Source organism: Dipodomys spectabilis, unplaced genomic scaffold (genome assembly GCF_019054845.1).
Source record: "Dipodomys spectabilis isolate Male_0828 unplaced genomic scaffold, ASM1905484v1 ptg000050l, whole genome shotgun sequence".
NCBI lineage: Eukaryota > Metazoa > Chordata > Mammalia > Rodentia > Heteromyidae > Dipodomys > Dipodomys spectabilis.
Window position 1 is genome coordinate 11154964 of NW_024870727.1, and position 21959 is coordinate 11176922.

At 36.7% G+C, this 21959-nt stretch overlaps 2 protein-coding genes across 4 annotated transcripts in view; both read left to right on the forward strand.

The window, feature by feature from the left end:
* The window catches only part of Wdr49 (WD repeat domain 49), a 121950-nt gene extending 115975 nt beyond the window's left edge, over window positions 1–5975 (forward strand). Inside the window, exon 18 of the mRNA XM_042678861.1 lies at window positions 5055–5975. Coding sequence (XP_042534795.1) covers window positions 5055–5185 — 131 coding nt within the window. The 3' untranslated portion in view covers window positions 5186–5975. The remainder of the gene's footprint in view (window positions 1–5054) is intronic.
* Serpini2 (serpin family I member 2) overlaps window positions 1–21959 on the forward strand; it is a 46294-nt gene that overhangs the window by 5218 nt on the left and 19117 nt on the right. Inside the window, exons 1-3 of one of the 3 annotated variants that reach the window (XM_042678923.1) lie at window positions 11392–11476; window positions 15034–15295; window positions 21550–21780. In XM_042678923.1, coding sequence (XP_042534857.1) covers window positions 15049–15295; window positions 21550–21780 — 478 coding nt within the window. In that variant the 5' untranslated portion in view covers window positions 11392–11476; window positions 15034–15048. Of the gene's footprint in view, window positions 1–11391; window positions 11477–11566; window positions 11727–15033; window positions 15296–21549; window positions 21781–21959 lie in introns of those variants that run through there. The other 2 variants (XM_042678922.1, XM_042678924.1) reach the window with 2 other exon arrangements.

Below are 21959 nucleotides of genomic sequence, written 5' to 3' on the forward strand. Positions count from 1 at the left end.
GGAGGAGTGTAGGAGTGTCTCCAGAAAACATATGGTTCATGAAAATGAAATTTTTCTCATAGTTCTTATATTAAGGATGACTTAATATGTATTATTTGCCTTTGCCTTACAGCATGATGTTGAGATCTGATAAATATAATCTTTGATATTATGTTAAAGTTATCCCTTAAGCAAGTAATTTTTAAAATACAGAACGTATTTGAGAGACTCATTTTAAGAAAGATATGGAAGGTGCTGCATCTGACTGTCTCAGAAAGTTTTAGATAACGAAAGATCCAGAATAAACACAAACTAGGAGAAGTTTTAGGTGTATGACACTTTATTTTTCTGTAGATTTGTTCATGTAACAATTATCTTTAAATTCACTGAGATTTGGGGTCTAAAAATATATCATTAGCAGTTAATAAAGTATACTTTAAAAGGTCAGACAAATTTCAAACCACTATTATTGAAGAATCATATGGGAACTGTTATTTAGGTCATTCACTACTCTTTGTTTCCAATCCACTATTATCTGATTAGTATCCAGTAGTGGCTGAAGTTGAATGACAGCTTGACAATACCAGTCCAGAGCTTAGACAAAGGAGTCTGAACCTAGACAGCAGAAGGAGGGTAGTAGATAATCTCATGGCTTCACCTGGAATCCTATTAGAAGGATTGAATCTCAGGCTCCCTCTTGCTTCTGTGGGATCAGACTGTGCATTTTTAATAAGATGCTCAAGTCATTTTAATAAGGGTTGATAAGAACTACATACAGGATTTAGGATTGGGGTGGATAATGTAAATTAGAGAGAAGGTTTACCTTCTGCATACCTCTAGACTAACATCAGCTGGCCACCATGGGCTCTGGTTACAGAGATTCCCAGTTCCCTGTTGCTGGGGTATCCTTTGGAGTTTAGTCATTATTACCCAGCAACTCCCCAGTGGCTTGACAACTTTGTCCTTGTAAGAATGCACTCGTGGTTGAAGTTACTAGTGTTTGCATTCGTGCTGTGGTAAACATGAGACTTCATGACAAGTATATTAGTCAAGGTGGAACCCGGGAAGTAGACCCAGCAGGAACTATGTAAGGAGATTTATTGCAAGGAATAAATTATAGAACAGGAGAGTGTGGCTGTGCAGTTTTGCCTTGTGTGGGGTTGAGTCCGTGAGGGAGGATGGACATGTTGCGCATGTACAGATGTTATTGCTCGGAGTGGATTTTTCTCCATCTCTTAACGAGGTCTCAGCTCTGCTTTGAAGATCTGCCCCTGTCACTAAAGTACTTTGATTAGGGCCCATAATGACATCATCTGTACAATCCCCTTAGAGTAACACGTGAATTGGTATTTGAATAACTTGGGACTTTAACCTAATCAAAGTATCAAGGAAGTAATCACAACATGAGTAAAGTCATTCTTTTATAATCTTATAACTGTTCAAAAGATGGTTAATGTCTCCTTACATCTATTCCTACCCATTTTTCAAGTGCACCTGTCATGCTACGTGAAGATCCTAGCATTAACCCAAGCAGATGTGGTTCCCATGATTAGGGAGAGGAACTTGTGGCCCTCATCCATCCATTCAGAAGGTGTTAGCCTAACAGCATCAGTTTTGCCATATAAATGTTTACTGAGGTGTGAATGAAAGTTGAGCTCTCTGACTTCATCTACAAAACCAAATTTGAATGCTAGGAGTACTTGAGAGCTTAAGAATGTTCTGGATAAAGGGAGAAAGTTAGACTTCAGCAGGAAATCAAGTACCTTTTCTGAAGAAGACCTTAGGGAGGAAAAAAAAGGACCCAATATTAGGAAGTTCTGGTAATTTGTTGAGATTTATTTTCTCATTCTGATTACGGAGCCATATTTTATGAATAATTTAGTGCTTTAAATGTAATATTCTTTTTTTCACAGAGAGCTCCTCTTTTCTACATTCTGTGTTTCCTACGGTGGTACAACATATTAATTTTTTTATAATATATATGTATTTCTAGATCAAATTTTATTATTTTCTTTTGTGTTTTGGTCTCTTCCTTCATAGATGAGATTGCTAGTTTACATTTTAAAATATAAATTGTAGCCGGGTGCCCGTGGCTCAAGCCTGTAATCCTAGCTACTCAGGAGGCTGAGATCTGAGGATCACGGTTCAAAGCTAGCCCCGGCATGGAAAGTCCGTGAGACTCTTATCTCCAATAAACTACTAGAAAACCAGAAGTAGCGCTGTGGCTCAAGCGGTAGAGTGCTTGCCTTGAGGTGAAGAGCTGAGGGATAGCGCCCAAGCCCAGAGTTCAAGCCCCAGGACCGACCAAAAAAAAAAAAAAAAACACCAAAAATGTAAGTTGTATCATGATGCTGGTAACATTGTAAACTGTATGATAGATACATATTTTTCTCATGATAGTACACGTATTGAGCATTGTTTTCCCTAATTTATCTTTGGTTTGTTGTTGCTGTATTATCAGTCAATTGGGAGGGACTGATCTTTTAGCAAAACTGACTTGAGTGTGCTACTTCAGGTAATCCTGCCTTAGCTGTTTCTCTGAACTAAACTTGATCAGGGAGTCTTCTGCTTCCAGGTAACTTTACTTTTTTTTTTTTTTTTTTAACACAGAGGTCCACATGAAGGACAAAGCATTTTGCCCTGCAGGGTGGGCCCCTTGATTTCAGTGAACATCATTTTTGTCACCCTGTCTGAGATACTGCTACTAGCCTTCTGGTACTTTTCATTACATTGTTTCTTGCATGGTTTTGGCCTTGTCTCAGCAGTCTGAATACCCTTCTTCATAGTTTGTGGGCTGAAGTTGATACCTCTCTCTGAGTTTTTCGAAAAATTGAATTTGTGGAGCTATTTTGCATCATTTTTCTGGATGTTCTTGTATAATTTCTAGGAAAGAAGAAGAAAGATATTGACTTAGTTACACTTGTACTAGAAGTAGAGAGGTTTTGTTATATTTTTAATCCTAATATATAAAGACACCAGTAGAATACGAAATTGTATCCTTTTTCCCCTCAAGTTCCTTGGCTTGGCATTTAAAATTCTCCTCTGTCCAGATTAGCTTCATACCACTTTACTTTTTAAAAATATATTATACTTTTTTTTTTTCTTTTTTGGGTCCGGTCATGGGGCCTGAACTTTGGGCCTGGGCACTGTCCCTCAGCTCTTCAGCTCAAGACTAGCGCTCTACCAATTGAGCCACAGTGCCACTTCCAGCTTTTTTCTTTTTGCTTATGTGGTGCTAAGGAATCGAACCCAGGGCCTCAGGCATGCAAGGCAAGCACTCTACTACTGAGCCACCTTCCCAGCCCCTATACTTCTTTTAAATTGTACAAAGTTATTTAGCTATGTCAGTAGTAGGTCCTGCCAGATGTAAGTGGCTCATACCTATAATCTTAGCTACTCAGGAGACTGAGATCTGAGGATCAGAGTTCAAAGTCAGCGCCTTGATACTATATTTCTAATTAACCAGCATAAAGCTAGAACTGGAGGTGTGGGTCAAATGGTATAGTACCAGTCATAAGCAAAAATAAGCTAATGCACAGTACCTTGAGTTCAAGACCCAGTACTGACATGAAAAATTTAAAAATATTGGGCTGGGAAGGTAGCTCAGTGGTAGAGCGCTTGCCTTGCATGCATGAGGCCCTGGGTTTGATTCCTCAGCACCACATAAGCAAAAAGAAAAAAAGCCAGAAGTGGTGCTGTGGCTCAAGTGGTAGAGTGCTAGCCTTGAGCTGAAGAGCTGAGGGACAGTGCCCAGGCCCAGTGTTCAGGCCCCACAACCGGACCGCCCCCCAAAAAAGAAAAATTTAAAAATATTAAAATAATAATAAGTATCGTTTTTCTATAATTTCCCTCACTTTGCAACTCTAGACTTATGTTTCAGTTGCCCATATCAATTCTTTCTTCACCTCCAGGTATACCATTATTAATAAAAATCCTATCTGGAGATCAAGAACTCCATTAAATACTACCAAATTCTTAAAAACTTCCCTTTAATCTCAACATGTTATACTGTCTTTGTGTGTTTTTACAGGAGTTGACTAAATTCTCTTGTAGAGAATGCTTTTGTTATTTGAATAGCATGTCCCTTTGCTCCCACTTGAACAAAACCCTATAGCTTGGTCATATTTGCAATTTGCTTAGGTCTGAGCACAAAACATTGTGTAGCATTTGATGAAGTAATAAAAATCATGCAATATACCCAAATTATGAATAATGTGACACCATTCCCTCCCATTTCTTGTTGATGGACAATATAACATCCACAGAAGTCATGTTTCCCTCCTTTCTCTCTTTTTCCCTCTCCCTCTCTCCCTCCCTCCCTCCCTCGCTCCCTTCCTTCCTTCCTTCCTTCCTTCCTTCCTTCCTTCCTTCCTTCCTTCCTTCCTTCTTTCCTTCCTTCCTTCTTTCCTTCTTTCTTCCCATCCTCTCCCTCCTCCCTCCCTCCCTCCCTCCATCCCTCCCTCCCTCCCTTCCTTCCTTCCTTCCTTCCTTCCTTCCTTCCTTCCTTCCTTCCTTCCTTCCTTCCTTCCTTCCTTCCTTCCTTTCTTCCTTCCTTCCTTCCTTCCTTTCTTTCTTCCTTCCTTCCTTCCTTCCTCTATAGCCAAAGATTCCTACATCTTATATACAAGGAGGTGATTGCACAGGTATGTATTTAATCAGACAGACGCTCATACTGTGTTTGATTATTTGAATTGTCTTATGTCAATACAGAATAATTTGTTCTTGACTTTTTTTTACAAGTTCTTGGTAACTATTAAATAGACTATAAAACAAACAAACAATACCCATAGAAAATATCAGCTTCTTTACTCCTTAATACTCAAATAGCAAAGCTCTGTCATGATACAAATGCATAATATAGCAAGCATTGCTAAGTATTAACTTTTCAATGCAAACCAAAATAAAAGGAAAAGCAGAAGCTAAAAAATGTTCTCTAATACACACACTCTTGTTTTTATAAGTATAGCTTCTTTTCTTTCTTTTGAGAAAATAGTAAATTTGAGAATCTTCTCCATATTATTTCATTTAATTGAGGCTCTTACCAAATGTAATTTACATTTAATTTCCTTTTGTAGCTTTGAAAGCAGTATTTGATGAGAAAAACCTGTTCCCCAAAGAAATTCTGGATCGTGAAAGAAAAGCCAAGCAATTATGTGAGGAAACAAGTTGTGAAGTGAAGATAAAAAGAAATAAGAAGCAATTATAATTAAAAGAAAAATAAACATTTCATTGGTACACAAAGCACGTATATAAAATGTGGAACCAGAATCAAGACTCCAGTCCTTTCTTTTCCTGTGCATTTGAGTTTCTGGAAGCTTCACATTCAGAAGATACCTGGTGCATTCATTGCTTTCTCAGAATTCTTAACACAAACGCCACTGTATTGAAGAAAGGGGAATGCCAATTACCTATTCCCAAATGTTTCAATGTGAACAATAGACAAAATAACCTATCCTGTGGCCCTTCTAATTGCTTCCATAGACAAATGGTTTGATCTTTTTTACTATGACAAATCTGCATTCAAATGCGTAGAAAGCATTGATGGTGAATATCTCAAATTTTGAAGAAGGCAATCTTTCCCACATCTTTCTACTTTCTGGAATTAAAAAGAATGACTCTGATAAAGCCCATTAGAGCTTGGCAAAGCAGCATTTCTAGCATACTTTGTTTTAATTATACAAGTTCACAAAGTGCAGTGTGATAATTTGATACCAATGTATAAGATGCAATGACCAAATCAGGATTGTTAACTTATCTCTTTGATCACTGTGCTCAAGACTAGCAATCAATCAACTACCCCTGTAGTGAACCTTGTAACCATCCACTAACAGCAACTTTGTCTATCAAATTAATTTATGTGTATACCACTCAGATCATAAGATGATGTGGCCAGGAATATGCCAATGGCATAGATTGTTACTTGGGCTTATTAAGATCAGTGTGTGTGTGTGTGTGTGTGTGTGTGTGTGTGTGTGTGTGTGTGTGTGTGTGCACTGCTCCTGGGGCTTAAACTCAGGGCTTGGGTTCTGTCCCTGAGCTATTGTGCTCAAGGCTAATGCTTTACTACCTGAGCCACAGTTTCTGGATTTTTGGTGGTTAATTGAAGATCAGTCTTATGGACATTTCTGCCTGGGCTACCCTTGAACCGCGATCCTCAGATCTCAGCCTTCTGAGTAGCCAGGAATACAGGTGTGAGCCACTGGCTTTTGGCTCTTTGAACATTTTAAAAAGTTTTATTAACATGTAATAATTGCATATGTCCATGTAACTGACATTTTGTTATACACATATATGCTGTGTACTACTAATAATCTTTACTGATGGATATGATCTCTACTTTTATATTTTGTTGTATTGTTCATTATAAATAAGTTTGATAGTACAATTAGAGAGGTTCTGATATCATCTAAAGGATTTCCTACATAGGTATTCAAGTGGGAAAAACTTGGATCTGAGACTCACTACTTCCATGTTGACCCATTTGTTTTTTTGTATGTAACATTTTCTACGAAACTAGTATTAGTGTTATTCTCTGTACTCTGTAGAAAACTTAGCAAATTCATCTTCTGCTTCTTCAGTGAATTAGCATATATTTATATTTTAAAGAGCCTTCCAAAAATAGTTGTTGTTTAGAAGAAACCTGTAATAACATATGCTATTAAAATAAATGATTGACTATAGGTAAGGTTCTACTTAGAATAGAAACACAAAAGTTCAATGCATTTGAAGCTTACAATAATCACACACACACACACACACACACACACACACACACACACACACACACACTCAAACACACACATTGAAATCTGACATTCTGATCCAAAAGATTTCTCAATGAACACCAGCAGTGTTGAATTGAAGCTGGGTCCATTTCCCTCTTGAAATTTCTCTTCATTATATGCCCACTCCATTCTCATTGAGATTATTTTAATGGAAGGAATTCTAGCAGTAGAATCCCCAGCATCAGTAGAGCCACTGTTTTGGTCTGTGAAAGGGTAGTAGTGGAAAGATTTGTCCAAAAGACAGTTACCTAGGCCATCATATTTAAGTGCATCTGAGTCAACACTCTGACTTCTATGTATATTGTGTATGTTGTCAAGAGGTTGTTCTTTGGGAGGAAGAAATATATACTATAGTGCTCAAGTGTATAGAACCTGCTTGCAACTTACCCTCAAATGATTCAGAAAATATAATAATAATAATAATAAATAATACATAAACACATTAAGGTGTCTATCTACCATTTATCATCTGTCAGTCATTAGCTGTAAAGGATTGATATGTAGCATATACAAATGTGAATGGAACAACTGGGGAAATTGAGAGAGAAGACATAGAGGAATTAGTTCTTTGTGTTCTATCTATAATTTCTAGATAAAATTTTAAATGTTTCACTGTGGGTCATGTTTAAAAGTTTACCTCAGACAAAGCATTCCTTGAAAGTAGGAACTATTTCACAAAGTATTGGAGAGAATTCGTCCTCTGAATGGGAGGTTTGAGTGGCTAATTCATCATTCCAAACTCAGGAAAATGAGTTATGAATCATAGTTTAGTGATAGCAAAATAGAATGAAATTGTACTCACAGTTCCATAAATTTAAAGCAATATTAAGATGTCATAAATATATATTAAGCTGGAACCAATAGCTCACACCTGTAACCCTGTTAGCCAGGAGAGTAAGATCTGAGAATCATAATTCAAAGCCAGTCTGTGAAAAAAAGTTTCCAAGATTCTGTCTGACATGTAGCTCAAGTAGTTGAGCACCAGCCGAGAGTGGAAAAACCAAGTGAGAGTACCAAGTTCTGAGTTCAAGCCTCATAACAGGCATAAGGCAACATGCATTTAGTGAAGGCTCTTTAATGCATCCATCCACCCATCTGTCCGTCCGCCTGTCCATCCATCCATCCACCCATCCATCATCTGATTCTGGGAAACAGATGAAAAGGACTGTTTGGATATCAGACTTTTGCCTATAAATAAGACACACTTATTCTTTTTTAATTAAGTTTTTTATTGTGAAAAAACTGTACAAAGGGGTTACAGTTACATGAGCAAAGGAATGAGTACATTTCTTATCCAGCATTGTTACCTCCTCCTTTGTTTTTCCCCTACCATCCCTTCCCTCCCACCTCTTCAGCTATCATCCCTAAATTGTAAAGTTTATTTTGCGACGTAGTGTCTTGTACATCTCATTGTTACAATAGGTCAACCTGTATTCCTATTTAAATAATTTGTTTTTTCCCTTCCCTCCCCAAATTATACCAACATCAAATACAGTGAAAATGGGTTATACCATAGGGGAGGGACATACAAAGCCACAATACATTAGAAACAATAGCAAGGAAGAAAAAATACCCCACTGCATCCCTATTTTGGGGTTCATTTTGCTTAACATCATCTTATCTGACCTTTCTGCTTGTCTCAGACATATACTAGTTATTGCAAATGAGGGAAACCATGGGACCTATGTTTTTTTTGGGCCTGGCCTACTTCAATTAATATAATTTTTTCCAAGTCTTTCCATTTCCTAACAAATGAGGCAATGTCATTCTTTCTGATGAAGGCATAGAATTCCATTGTGTATATATACCACATTTTCTTGATCCATTCATCTACTGAGGGTCATCTGGGTTGGTTCCATATCGTAGCGATGATAAATATGCTGCAATAAACATAGTTGTGCTGGAAGCTTTAGTATGGTCTTGTTTGTGATCATTCGGGTAAATGCCCAGAAATGGGATTGCTGGATCATAAGGGAGCTCTATGAAGACATACTTATTCTTCCCTTAGTTATCTTGAGTTCAGCCATATAAAATGTCATGGTTTATAAAGAAAAGATTGAATGAGCTCATTAGTTTCTTCTGGTATAATTTGGAAGTTATTTCATTAGACATATTTTCCTCTTTTCACCTGTTTGAAGTTATGAGTCTTAAATATTTTTTTTTTTGGTCCAGTCATGAGGCCTGAATTCTGGGCCTGGGCACTGTCCCTCAGCTCTTCAGCTCAAGGCTAGCACTCTACCACTTGAGCCACAGTGCCACTTCGGGTTTTTTTTTCTGATTATGTGGTGCTGAGGAATTGAACCCAGGGCCTCATGCATGCAAGGCAAGCACTCTACCACTGAGCCACCTTCCCAGACCCGAGTCTTAAATATTCTGATTCATATAGACAGACCTCCCTCTAGTCTGTCTGCTATGTGTTCAAAGATTACGGTGTGTATAACTCCAACTTCATACTTAATTAACTAAGGAGCCCCTTCTAAGAAAGGAATTAAGAAGTGTTGTCTTATAAGTATACGTAAATGATTTGAATAGATGCTTTAAAGTTATGAATACCTCTTAGTAGTACTCCTTCTCCTAATTGTGCTAGGCAGGTAGCAGAGGCTCACTTGTCAACATCTAATAGAGCTGGAGATGTAATAAACTGTTTTTGAAATAAACATGTAGGTTCATTTATTTAAGACCAATTTTTCTACAGTGAAAAGAGCTTGTCACATTAAAATAGAATGTGTCGTGATTTTTCAATACTTGTTTGTAGGATGTAGATTCTCAGTGAGCATAAATTAACCTTTGTTCCTTTTCAGTATATTTCCCTCTTATCACTCAAAATATGGAACAAACTGACAGAGATAAATTGGGTGAAATTAGTCCATGCTCCAGTGGAAATTTAACCTTTACATTCTTTCTAGATGTATGTCTCTGTTTTATGTGCTTATCATTTAGAATTAAGAACATTTTTTTACTTTAAAAACACATCAAATATTAAAAATAAAAGCGATGGTTTCATAACTGTAAAACCTGGCTTTTTTTATGTGTATGTGTGTGTGTGTGCCTTTGTGTGTGTCTCTAAATATACATTTACCTATGCATGTAGTTACAATAGGGGTAATGATGCTGCTAAAATTTATACAAAGACACTTTGGTTCTTGCAATTTTTATTTTTTCTAGGAGCAAAATAAAGGAGAAAGAGATTTGTGAAAATATTTTAAAGTTTTTCAGTAATATTTTATGGACAATTGTGATATTTTAAAGAGCTTAAAGCAGTAAGGATAAATTGATGTTTGTTGGTTTTACACTCCTAAAATTTGCATATTCCTTGAACTTCTCTAATATAAGGTCTGTACAAGAGCACTTCATTAAATAGCCTTAATAAGCGTGGCACCATCTGTAATCTGAGCTACTAAGGAGGCTGAGATCTGAGGACTGAGGTTCGAAGATAGCCGGGGCTGAAAAGTTCTTGAGTATCTTTTCCAGTTACCTACCAAAAAACTGGAAGTGTAGTGGTGGCTGAAGTGACAGAGCACCAGCTGTGAATAAAAAAGCCACGTGACAATGTGAAGCCCTGAGTTCAAACTTCAGTACCAGAATAAATACCAATTAATTAGAAGATAACCGTCAACAGTGGTCCTCATGTTTCTCAGTCCTCTCATTAAGGAAGAGCCCTATTTGAACACTTACAAGTGTTAACAGCATCCTTGAAAAGGGCTTTTTGAAATGTATACATTGACTTTATTACTTTTGTATAAATTTAGCAGAAATAAAATAGACACATTTATTTGATTGAGGTCAGAACAGATTTTCCATTTCAGAGATCACTGGTGGCTAAAATAATCTGCTCAATTTTTGATTGCCACTAAAGTGACTGATTCTGACTACAAAATGTGATAAAAAGCATGCTTTTTTCCCCATTAACAGCCCATTTGGAGAGAAAACCATATAGAATTGTGAAGTGCACATAGAAGCAATATCAATGTGTGTTATCAAGTTACTTACATTAATGGAATTAATTCTGATATAATTTGGTGAATAAATTATCTCAATCTGGTCTTTTTTCCAAAAAAAGAATGCATATTATACTATATATAACATGTGGTATATACAATATTATACATACTTAATACATATATAAATTATATATTAACATCCATCTCACTTTACTAAAAATTCCAGTGAGGAATTCTCTCCACAGTGAAGTCTGATTGTTGTATAATTTGATAAATTGTTGAGAGCTCTGTAAATGAGACAGCAATTTGTCTCTGCATTGCGAGCTTGATTTAGCTTTATTCTTTTCCTCGCAGGCATCCTGGAATATTTATGATAGAGAACAGTGGTAATCTGATGTGGATGTTCTAAGAGAGACAAAAAGAACTTAATTACCAGCCAATTTACAACTGCTGGTGCATTCTTCCATATTCTGTTTCTGTCTTTAAAAGGAAGTCAAGTAACAAAGGAGAAAATAATATAAATTTAATGATATTCTATTGTTTCCTTTCTCAATTCTTTCATGTTTCACTGTTGATCATTAACTTGCTCATTTTAGTCCTTATGTACAAATCTCGTGAACACCTGCTCCAATTCTGGACAAATTAATCAAGCCACATTCAAGATAAGCAGAGTTGGCCTTGATTGATAAAGTGTTCCACCGACAGATGTTCACTTTTAAGCACACATTTTAGTTATTATATTCCAGCAAATACTCAGAAGCTAATTGAGGGGTAAGTACCTTAAAATTGAGTAGGTTGTGGATGAAGTACGTAGGTAGTAAAATTGGTTGTGCATATTTAGTTGAGGAATGGTATTTCATTTCACTTTGGTGCCAAAATCATTTGGATATATTAAATTAACACATGGCTTTAATTCTCCTTCACTATAAACTATAAGTTCAAATTCTTATGGAACTTTTCATCAGATTGTTTAGTTCCCAGTACTTTGTCTTTTTCAGGAGCGATGATCCAAACCAGGATGGTAAGTAAACTTTTCAATGCAATTATTTGTCTGAGGTTATATTTTATTTTATTTATTTTTTTCTTAGTATATATTTTTATTGTAAAGATTCTGTACAGAGGGGTTATAGTTACATGAGCAAGGTAATGAGTCCATTGGGGAGGTGGGAGGGAAAGGAGATTAAGGGGAATAAACAACAAGAACAGAGATTACATTTTGTTAAGTGCCTATAGATGTGCATGGAGAACTTAAATGTAAATTTTAACTTTGAAAATAATTGACAGTATGATATGATTTATTATCCTACTGTTTAGTATCCTAAAGAAGCACCTGATGGATCTCCACTTGATTTCAAATTACTTGCAACATTTTGACTACTTACATAGCTACAAACAAATATTTTGATCAGTAATATTCTGAGAAATTGAGTATATCTGAACATGAGGATAGATATTTATTTTGCCCATAAGAGCTTCTTTAGCATCACCCTCTCCTAACCCAATGTACTGATTTAATCATTAATAAAATATCATTCATAAAAAATGGATAATTTAGCTGATATTTACAATTTATCAACACATTAATTTCTACCCTGGCATTGGATTGCATTTTGTTTTTTCCCCTTTACCAAATGTATGTTTAAATAAATAGAGTTTAACTACATATAATAAAATAATCGGACACGTCTAAATATGATTTCACAGGTTAGTTGTATAGATCACTTGACTATGAGTAATCTTTAGACCTAGTGGTGATTCTTAGTAATTCTTACACAAATTATGGATCTCATTGGCCCAATGGGCTTAAAACACTAGAAATGTACTTCTCCATTTCTTTAAAGCTATAGTATACTATTCTTAATATTTTAACTTCACCCTATTAAAGGATTACTTCCTAGTAGTTATTAGCATGTTTTATTTGTAAAATAAAATTAGAATTCATGAGGATTCAGTTATTCACTAAGCATGTGATCTTATTACAAAACAAATTCGGCTCAATTCTCAGGTGGTTGAATTTTCTATTTATTTTACCAAGGTGTTCCCATATAAGTCAATTATGCTTTCCACCTGTTGCTATTCTCATATTTAATTGCTTTGTCAGATTGTCATTTGCATTTTCAAATTGTTTTATTTTTCTTTTACTATGATTATAGCATTTGTGTTTGATGATCTTTTGTTCCTTTGCATCTTTTTGAGACTTCTTCCGTCTTCCTTTGTAAATATATGAAATAGTCTTCAGGATCCATTGCCCAAGAGAAGTGAGATTCCACACCAAGTAAAAACTTACTGTAGGAGCTGGGAAGGTGGCTCAGTGGTAGAGCGCTTGCCTTGCATGCCTGAGGCCCTGGGTTCGATTCCTCAGCACCACATAAGCAAAAAGAAAAAAAGCCGGAAGTGGCACTGTGGCTCAAGTGGTAGAGCACTAGCCTTGAGCTGAAGAGCTGAGGGACAGTGCCCAGGCCCAGAGTTCAGGCCCCACGACCGGACCCAAAAAAACCAAAAAACAAAAAACTTACTGTAAAGTCATCCCAATTATTCGGGTTACTTAGAATGCACTAACTTTGTAATATTATGCACTCAAAATTACCTGGAGTGTACTTGTTTTTACTCCATTTCTGTTACTAAAACTATAAATCTATTTAGTGTATCATTTGAAGTTTTCCTTGATATTAGATTAATAGATCTCTCACTTAAAGCTTTGGGGAAAGATAGAGAGAAGCACTTGCTTAGAAATAACACTGCCATAGAATTCCATTGTGTATATATACCACATTTTCTTGATCCATTCATCTACTGAGGGGCATCTGGGTTGGTTCCATATCTTAGCTATGGTAAATAATGCTGCAATAAACATAGTTATGCTGGTAGCTTTAGTATGGTCTTGTTTGTGATCATTCGGGTAAATGCCCAAAAGAGGGATTGCTGGGTCATAGGGGAGCTCTATGTGGAATCTTTTGAGGAACCTCCATACTGCTTTCCAAAGTGGTTGAAGAAGTTTACACTCCCACCAACAATGCAATAGGATTCCCTTCATGTCCACATCCCCTCCAACATCTGTTGTTATTAGAGTTCTTGATTATAGCCATTCTAACTGGGGTGAGGTGGTATCTCAATGTTGTTTTGATTTGCATTTCTTTTATGGCTAGGGAGGTTGAGCATTTCTTCATGTGTCTATTGGCCATCCTTCTTTCCTCTTCAGAGAAGTTTCTCTGTAAGTCTTTAGCCCACTTGTTTATTGGGCAGTTGTTTCTTTGAGGATTTGTTGTTGGGCAATTACCCCATTTGTTAGGAAATGGAAAGAACTGGAAAAAATTATGTTAAGTGAAGTAAGCCAGGCCCAAAGAAACATAGGTCCCGTGGTTTCCCTTATTTGCAATAACTAATATATGTCTGAGACATGCAGAAAAGGTCAGATAAATTGATGTTAGGCAAAATGAACCCCAAGATAAGGACTCAAGTGATTTTTCTTTCTTGCTATTATTTCTAACGTATTTATAAGGTGATTTTTTTTGTTACTTTGTATATCCCTCTCCCACGGTATTACCCCTGCTTTCACTGTATTTGATGTTGGTATAGTTTGGGGAGGGGAAGGGAAAAAACAAATTGTTTAAATAGGGATAAAGGTGGACCCATTGCAACAATGAACTCTACAAGACATTATGTCGAGAAATGAACTTTACAACTTTGGCATGGGGGAGGGGATGGGAGGGAAGGGATGGGAGGGGAAAAGCAGGGGAGGAGGCAACAATGCTTGATAAGAAATGTACTCATTACCTTGCTCACGTAGTTGAAACTCCTCTGTACCATATTTTCACAACAAAAAATTAATAAAAAAGAAAAAAATTGCCATTCATTCTTAATATTATAGAATTATTATTTCACGTGTTATTTTAAGAAACTGAAAATGTGTCAGACACTTTTTTTTTTTTTTGTCAGTTGTGGGGCTTGAACTCTGGGTCTGGGCTCTGTCCCTCAGCTCTTCAGCACCACTTCCGGTTTTCTGAGTGGTTTATTGGAGATAAGAGTCTCCCGGACTTTCCTGCCCTGGCTGGCTTTGAACTTCGATCCTCAGATCTCAGCCTCCTGAGTAGATAGGATTATAGGCGTGAGCCACTGGCTGGCTCAGACACTAGGTTTTGAAGGAAGAGTTTTGAAAAATACTAGTATCATAGGAGAGTTTCCATCATAGGAGTGTGCTTAGTCAGAAAGCTGGCAATTGGGAGTTTTCCTGGGGTAATATGTTATGAAACAGAAAGTTCTAGTAGAGGAAAATTCTGCTGAGTTCAGTATGAGAAACTTAATCTTGAATTCTTCTAACTTTTAAACAGCTGGCAGAAGTCAACATGGATAAGATCTTGTGGTACAGCTTTCTGTTGATTTCTTCTGGAAGTCAAGCCTCAAGAACCTGGGCTCAAAGGAACATGGAATTCGCAGTGGATCTTTATCAGGCAATTTGCTTATCTCATGACAACAATATTGTCTTTTCCCCTCTTGGAGCAACTGTCCTTCTGGGAATGGTGCAACTGGGAGCAAAAGGAAAAGCACAGCTGCAGATAAGACAAACTTTAAAACTTCCAGAAATCTCAACTGGTGAGACTTGCATGCGACTATTAATAGCAGATAAGATGTCCTTGTTTTTGTATGTTTTTATTGTAAAAATGTTGTACAGGGGTTACAGTTACATGAGTAAGGTAATGAGTACATTTCCTATTGAGCATTGTTGCTCCTCCTTTGTTTTCCTCCTATTACCCCTTCCCTCCCCACCTCTACAACTACCCCCCCACCCCCAAAGTTGTAAAGTTCATTTTCAACATAGTGTCTTGTACATCTCATTGTTACAATGGGTCAACCTGTATCCTTATTTAAGCATTTTGTTTTTTCCCTTCCCCTCCCCGAACTAGAGAAGTCATAAAACTTGAACAAGGGAAAAACATCACCGAAAGTCTAACAACAATATTAAATTAGAGAACTCAGTGCAAATAAATTGTAAAGAAATCACTCAGCAGGGGGTATGATGGCTCATGCCTATAATCCCAGCACTAAGGATGCTAAAGCAAGAGGATCATGAAACTGAGGCCAGTCTGGGCTACATAGTGAAACCTTGTCTCAGAAAACCCAACATAAACAAAAAAGAAATGAATATCCAGACAGATGCAGTCTTTGTATTTTCTGATGTGTTTGGTTTTGTCAGTGTTGACATTGTGTTCTACGTCATTTAATGTTTACATATGTAATATACATGCTTATTTTTCTATTACCACATACTATGTTGTAATATATGTTGTGATTATCTGATATCATTAGAATGACACAAAATACTCTTTGTGTGTGTGTGTGTGTGTGTGTGTGTGTGTGTGTGTGTGTGTGTGTGTGTGTGTATGTGTGTGTGTGCCAGTCCTGGGGCTTGAACTCTGCCTGTGAGCTGTTTTGCTCAAGGCTAGTATTCAATCACTTGATCTAAAGCTCCCCTTCTGGCTTTTTTTGGGTAGTGAATTGGAGATAAGAAACAGCCTGGGCTGGCTTCCAACCTTAATCCTCAGATCTCAGTCTTCCAAGTAGCTAGGATTACAGGTGTGAGCCACCAGTGCCTGACTTCAAAACACATTTCAAATCATTGTACTTAGTTTCTTTTTGTGGAGGTATATCACTTCCTCAGTCTCTCTTTTATAAGGTTGTTTCTTCCACTTGCATAAAAATAATGTGCTCCCACCCAACCAAGAGATCAAGCAAAACATTAATTCATGCCTTTAAGAGTTTAATGAATAGCTTCAAAGGGCAATTTGAAATGCACATTTAAATTACCCAGAAGCCTCTTGCTCATAGGAGTTGTTTTTGTAGGAGTCTTCCTGAGGCTCATATGGTAAGCAGAGTTTGCACCTGACATCACATTTGAAAGATCTCCCAGACCATCTTCTGCTTTTGACTTTCACAGTGGTTGGCACTTTAATCTTTTACATTACTTCAAACCCTAGAACTATCAAGAGGAGGCATCGGATTTTTGATTTGGGACTTCAGTTGAATTATCTATACATCACTTGAGTATATTTGCATTTAGCACAGAGTAACTCTGTTTAGGAATTTGATTTTCTGAAAATACTATCCACAAGATTTAAAAATAATCAGTTCATTTGTTAAAAATTGTAGAGTTTGGAGACGTGGTTCAGGTGGCAGAACACCAGCTAATGAGCAAAGTGTCAGGTATGAAGTTTGAGTCCCAGTCTTGGAACAAAAAGAAAGAAAGAAAAAAAATTGTACAGAAAAGAATTTGGTGGTTAGTGATTTGCAACCATTTGCCTCTGTGAATAATGAATAATGTCACTGTATTCTGGATATATCTTGATTGATTTCAGCAAATCCTACATCACACACAAAACCATTTAAGTTACATGGTACCAGCTTCAAAACTAATTTAAGATGTACAAATGCATGTAAAGATGAATCAAGTATAGCCTAAGAAAATTAAGAGCCTCTGAAATCAAAATTGCATCAGATGGCTAGATTATAGAGAGAAACAGAAAGATGAAGGGCTGTGGATTTTGAACACCATTGCCATTGTCATCGTCATAACGATGCATCAAACATCCACATTGTGTAGCAGATTCTACTATGTGGATATGTCATTTCTTTTTGTTGAGACTATGTCATCTCAATTAATATCTGTTATGATAACTCTGTCAGGTAACTATGAATCTGCTCTACAGACATAAGCCCTTTGGCCAGAGATAATTGAAATAAGACATTCTGTGAGGCTTATAGAAAATTAAATTAATAGGAAAATAAATATGGTTTTCTTGAAAGAAAATGTATAGCAAATTAAACCTTAACCCTTCAATATTTTTAACAAAATTTACCAAAATAGTTCTCTATTATACCTTAACACATAGAGTTACAGAAGAAACATGCTAAAATACAACAGAGGTATATGCATTGAAAATATGAAAAAGTAAAACTCCATGGAAATTAAAAGGGCAAGCAATACAAATGAAGGGAAAGACAGAGGAAGTAGAATCGCAAAGGGAGGGTGGCTCAGGGGGTGGAGCCTTCATCCACTCGGTACAAGACCCAGTACCACCAAAGATCTGTGGAAAACACTGAATGAGTGTGAGGGAAAGAGATGGAATAAAGAAAAGACTCAGACAGCCTGAAAAGGTAGAAGGGCTTCAGAGCCACAAAGGGTAGAACAGATCAACAGGAAATAGTAGCTATAGTGAACACTATATTGAAACCTAGGACAAAAGGAAAAAATCCAAACTATTGATCTTGACTTTATTTTAAATTGTTATATTTTGTTCACCATAGTTTTGCATTAATCTTAAATTACTAAAACGTTGCATTGCATCTTTGTATATCTTACTTGTTCGTATGGCGGGAGGCAGGATTGGGTTCTAGGGTGTGAATTTGGGGTCTGACCACTATCCCTAAACTTTTTTTTTTTGCACAAGGCTAGTGCTCTATCACTTGAGCCACAGCTCTGCTTTTGGCTTTTAGGTGATTAATTGAAGATAAGAGACTCATGGACTTTCCTTCCTGTGCTGGCTTTGACCTAGGATCCTCAGATCTCAGCCTCTTGAGTAGCCAGGATTACAAGTGTGAGCCACTAACACTTGGCTTGCTGATTTTTTTCCCCCAGCATTTACTTAAGTTGTGTTTCTAAGTGTCTTATGGACTCCCTTTAATCTGGGCAACTGACTTCAGTCCACTTCCAACTTTCAAAACCACAGTCAGTCCTGACTTTTGCCTTTTCCTGTTAGCCATCAGTTGTCACTGTCCTACTTTCCCATGTTAACTAAGCTTGGGTTATTCTGTGGGTCCACAGGTGTGCACGCTCAGCTGCTGGCCTTGGGAGGTTGTGTCCTCTTTCTCTTTTGGAGCAGTGGCGGAGCACCTGCTAGAGACTGCCTGCTCCATCTTGCTGAAAATCAGATCGTGCTCTGCTTTGCTTTCTCCTAACTAATCAATGGCCACATCATTAGCTCTTCTTTATTCTAAGAGAGCTATGAAAGAGATCCCGAAGGGGTGATGTATCTCAATGGTGAAACACTTGTCTAGTATGTGTGAGGCTTTACATTCAATCCCTACCCTAGCAATGAAGAAAGGAGGGGGAGTAGAGAACTTAGCATGAATTTGAATCCCAGCTTTCACCTCAATGATCTTGTAATTAACTGTATTTGTTCACTTCTCTAAATCACAGATTCCTTCTCTTTTTAAAAGTAAGAGTTTAACTGATTACATAGACCTCAAAATGATTACATAGACCTTAAAATGATTACATAGACCTTTTGGCTGAAATAATCTATTATCATTTTCTGATGAGCAGTATTCACCTCTTTGGGTTGTTGACATAGACATTCAACTGGCCTTCACGCTCTTAGCAGTTTGGGGCATTTTCTGGAATGCTTGGTACCCTCAAACCAAGAGTCCCTCCTCATGATCTCTTGCTTCCTTCATGGCTCTATTTCAGGAAGTGAATGCTACTGGTTCCTATTGCTTATCAAGAGCCATACATATGGATTCTTTTCGATTGGTGCTAAATGAGGCTATTAGCTTATCAGTTTAATCAAATTTATAAGGCAGATCACTTTATATTCTCCTCCAAACTTGTGCTTCTTGGTGACAGTTTTTCCATTGGACTTCCAAGTCTGGAGACTTATCAAGGGCAGCTGTTTGTCATTTCACCTTAGATCTTAAATATACGACATAAGCCTATTTGCTCTGACAAATGCGTTAGAGCTATTTTTTTCTCCTCTTTCTTTTATTCCTCCCCCCCCCCCCCGCCAGCCCTGTTTCTTCTGAGATGTTCATAAATTACAAATTTCTATAAAATTGGGTTCAAAATTTGTCACCTTGTTTCTGATCTGAAAATTAGTTTCAACTTCTGTTTCTGACCTTAATTAATTGCTTTAGAGAAGCTTTACCATCTTTACTCAGAAAGTCTTCTCTGTAAACCCCCAATGACTGAGATACTTTTTTCAAGCCTCAAATGGTAAGAAATAATTGCATCTGGGCTCATTATATCAACAAATAAAGCAGATTGACTTTTTTCCCTTATATGAATTATTCTTGAGTTGTAAAAAATTGTAGAATTCAGGTCTAATCCTATAGAAGTATATTTCTATATTTAAAGTCTCTGATGTGGTTGTCTTTATGTCAGTGAATAAAATGTCTTGAAGTTTGAAATATAATGCAATTCACCTGTCAAAACCTCCTATAAGGACATACAGATTGTACCTGTATAAGAACATCAGAACAGCCAGTAAGGTAGTGACTGAAATGTAGCCTCCACTCAGCTGCACAAGATATAGGAGCCCCAAAGTGACAGCCTCTTTTTATGTAAGCTTACAGTCTATTGTTTTTTTTACATTTTTATTGTGTCATTTAACAAAGCATAATACAATATATCTTGATCAATGTCACCACCTTCAACATTCTCATCCATCCCTCCCCCCCCACCTTTTCTATCACTCTTCTAAATGTTGTAGGATATACAATGAATTCTTAACTACTCTCTACCCATTTTTCCTCTTCATTTGTCTACCTCTTTCCCCACTGACCCTACCCCACACCTTTCAAGTATCCACTTGTTTTATTTTGTCTTATTTGTACCAAGATACCCTAAGGGATGCTTAAGTCCCATAAAAAATGTGTTCACAAACACACCTATATACCTTATTTTCATTAGGTATCTATTAGCAATTTCCTCTCATCAATGAAAATATAATCCCTCTGCACATCACCTTTGTAATAGCAATAAAGTAAATTAACAAAAAAGATTTATGTAACCCTTATCCCTCTGTATGTTACCTTTACATTAACAATAAAACAATTTAAAAAAGAGAAAGAAAGAGTCAGTAAGTCATCACTTCAAGGTAATAAGGTTTATTAATGGAGTATCATTTAATGGTAGACAGTTGATGTTTTCTTCAATAGAGATTAACTTGAAGTTATGAAAGTGGTATTTAATTGAAACTAAAATGAAGACTCTGAAAGAACTCATTATTTGAAAGTGTCTGGGTTACTGATTGAGTATCATGTCAAAAGTCAAAAGTAAGTGAGAGATCTTTGTGGCTTGGAATGAGTTGGAAGCTAGTTGGGAAAGTATTGACATAGCTATGTCCCCGTCACATTCCTTGAGCACTGTGGTCAGAAACATCCCACCGATAAATAACAGGCCAGTAGTGTGACTCTTTTATCTGACTCTTGATTCATCTGGTTATTAGCTATAGTTGGAATAGTAAAAGATTTTCATTATTCCTTCAGAATGCCAAAGTATATATGTTGTGAGCCCAAACAAGAAGGCGAATCTGATTCTTACCTATCTCTAGAGAAAATTCTATGGATTACTTGGTGCTCTTGAAGCCTGGACAGGAAAAGTTGCTCCAAGAGCAATTCTTTCTTAGGCTGAGATAAAAATTACTTTGGAAAGGGCCATCCATCACTGTCATACCCCCCCTTGATGTTCATTAATATTCCTCTTTCATGAATATCACTTGTGCATAATATGATGCACAAAGAACAAGATGCTAAACTTAAATTTCTAGCAACTAAATCTGAGCTAACTCTAAACAAGGACTCTCCTTTAGCCAATAAATGCATATTCTTGTCTTCGGCAAATTTTACATTTCTGTGATCTTTCTTTTTTTCTTACATAAAAAGTCGATTTTCCTACAAAATCCATATTCTCCCAGAGATAGACACTTGGAATATTTATACTAAGTTAGGATTGTTAGTTATACCTATGAGTACAAAAATGTTTCTATGAATCAGCGATGCTTAGATAGCAAAGCTGAAAAGCTGTTGTTTTTATGTTGTTCAATATGTCAGTATACATTCTAATTATTTTTTAGGAGAAGAATTTTCTGCACTGAAATCATTTTTCTCTGCCAGCTCAGAGAAAAAACAAGAATTTACATTTAATCTTGCCAGTGCCCTCTACCTTCAAGAAGGATTCTCAGTGAAGGAACAATATCTCCATGGCAACAAGGAGTTTTTTCAGAGTGCTACAGAACTGGTGGATTTTCTGGATGCAATAGCTTGTGCACAGACAATAAATACCTGGGTAGAAAGCAAAACAGATGGTAAAGTTTCCATTATCATTCCATTATTATTTTCCATTGTATCCCTGGCTTTTAATATCTTAAAGAATGACCAATTCTCCATTCACTAAGGATGAAAAGGATCAAATCTCCTCTTTAATGTCACTGTTAATTAAATTAATATTGACTTGGAAAACTAAGAGAAATTGTAAACTGCTTTG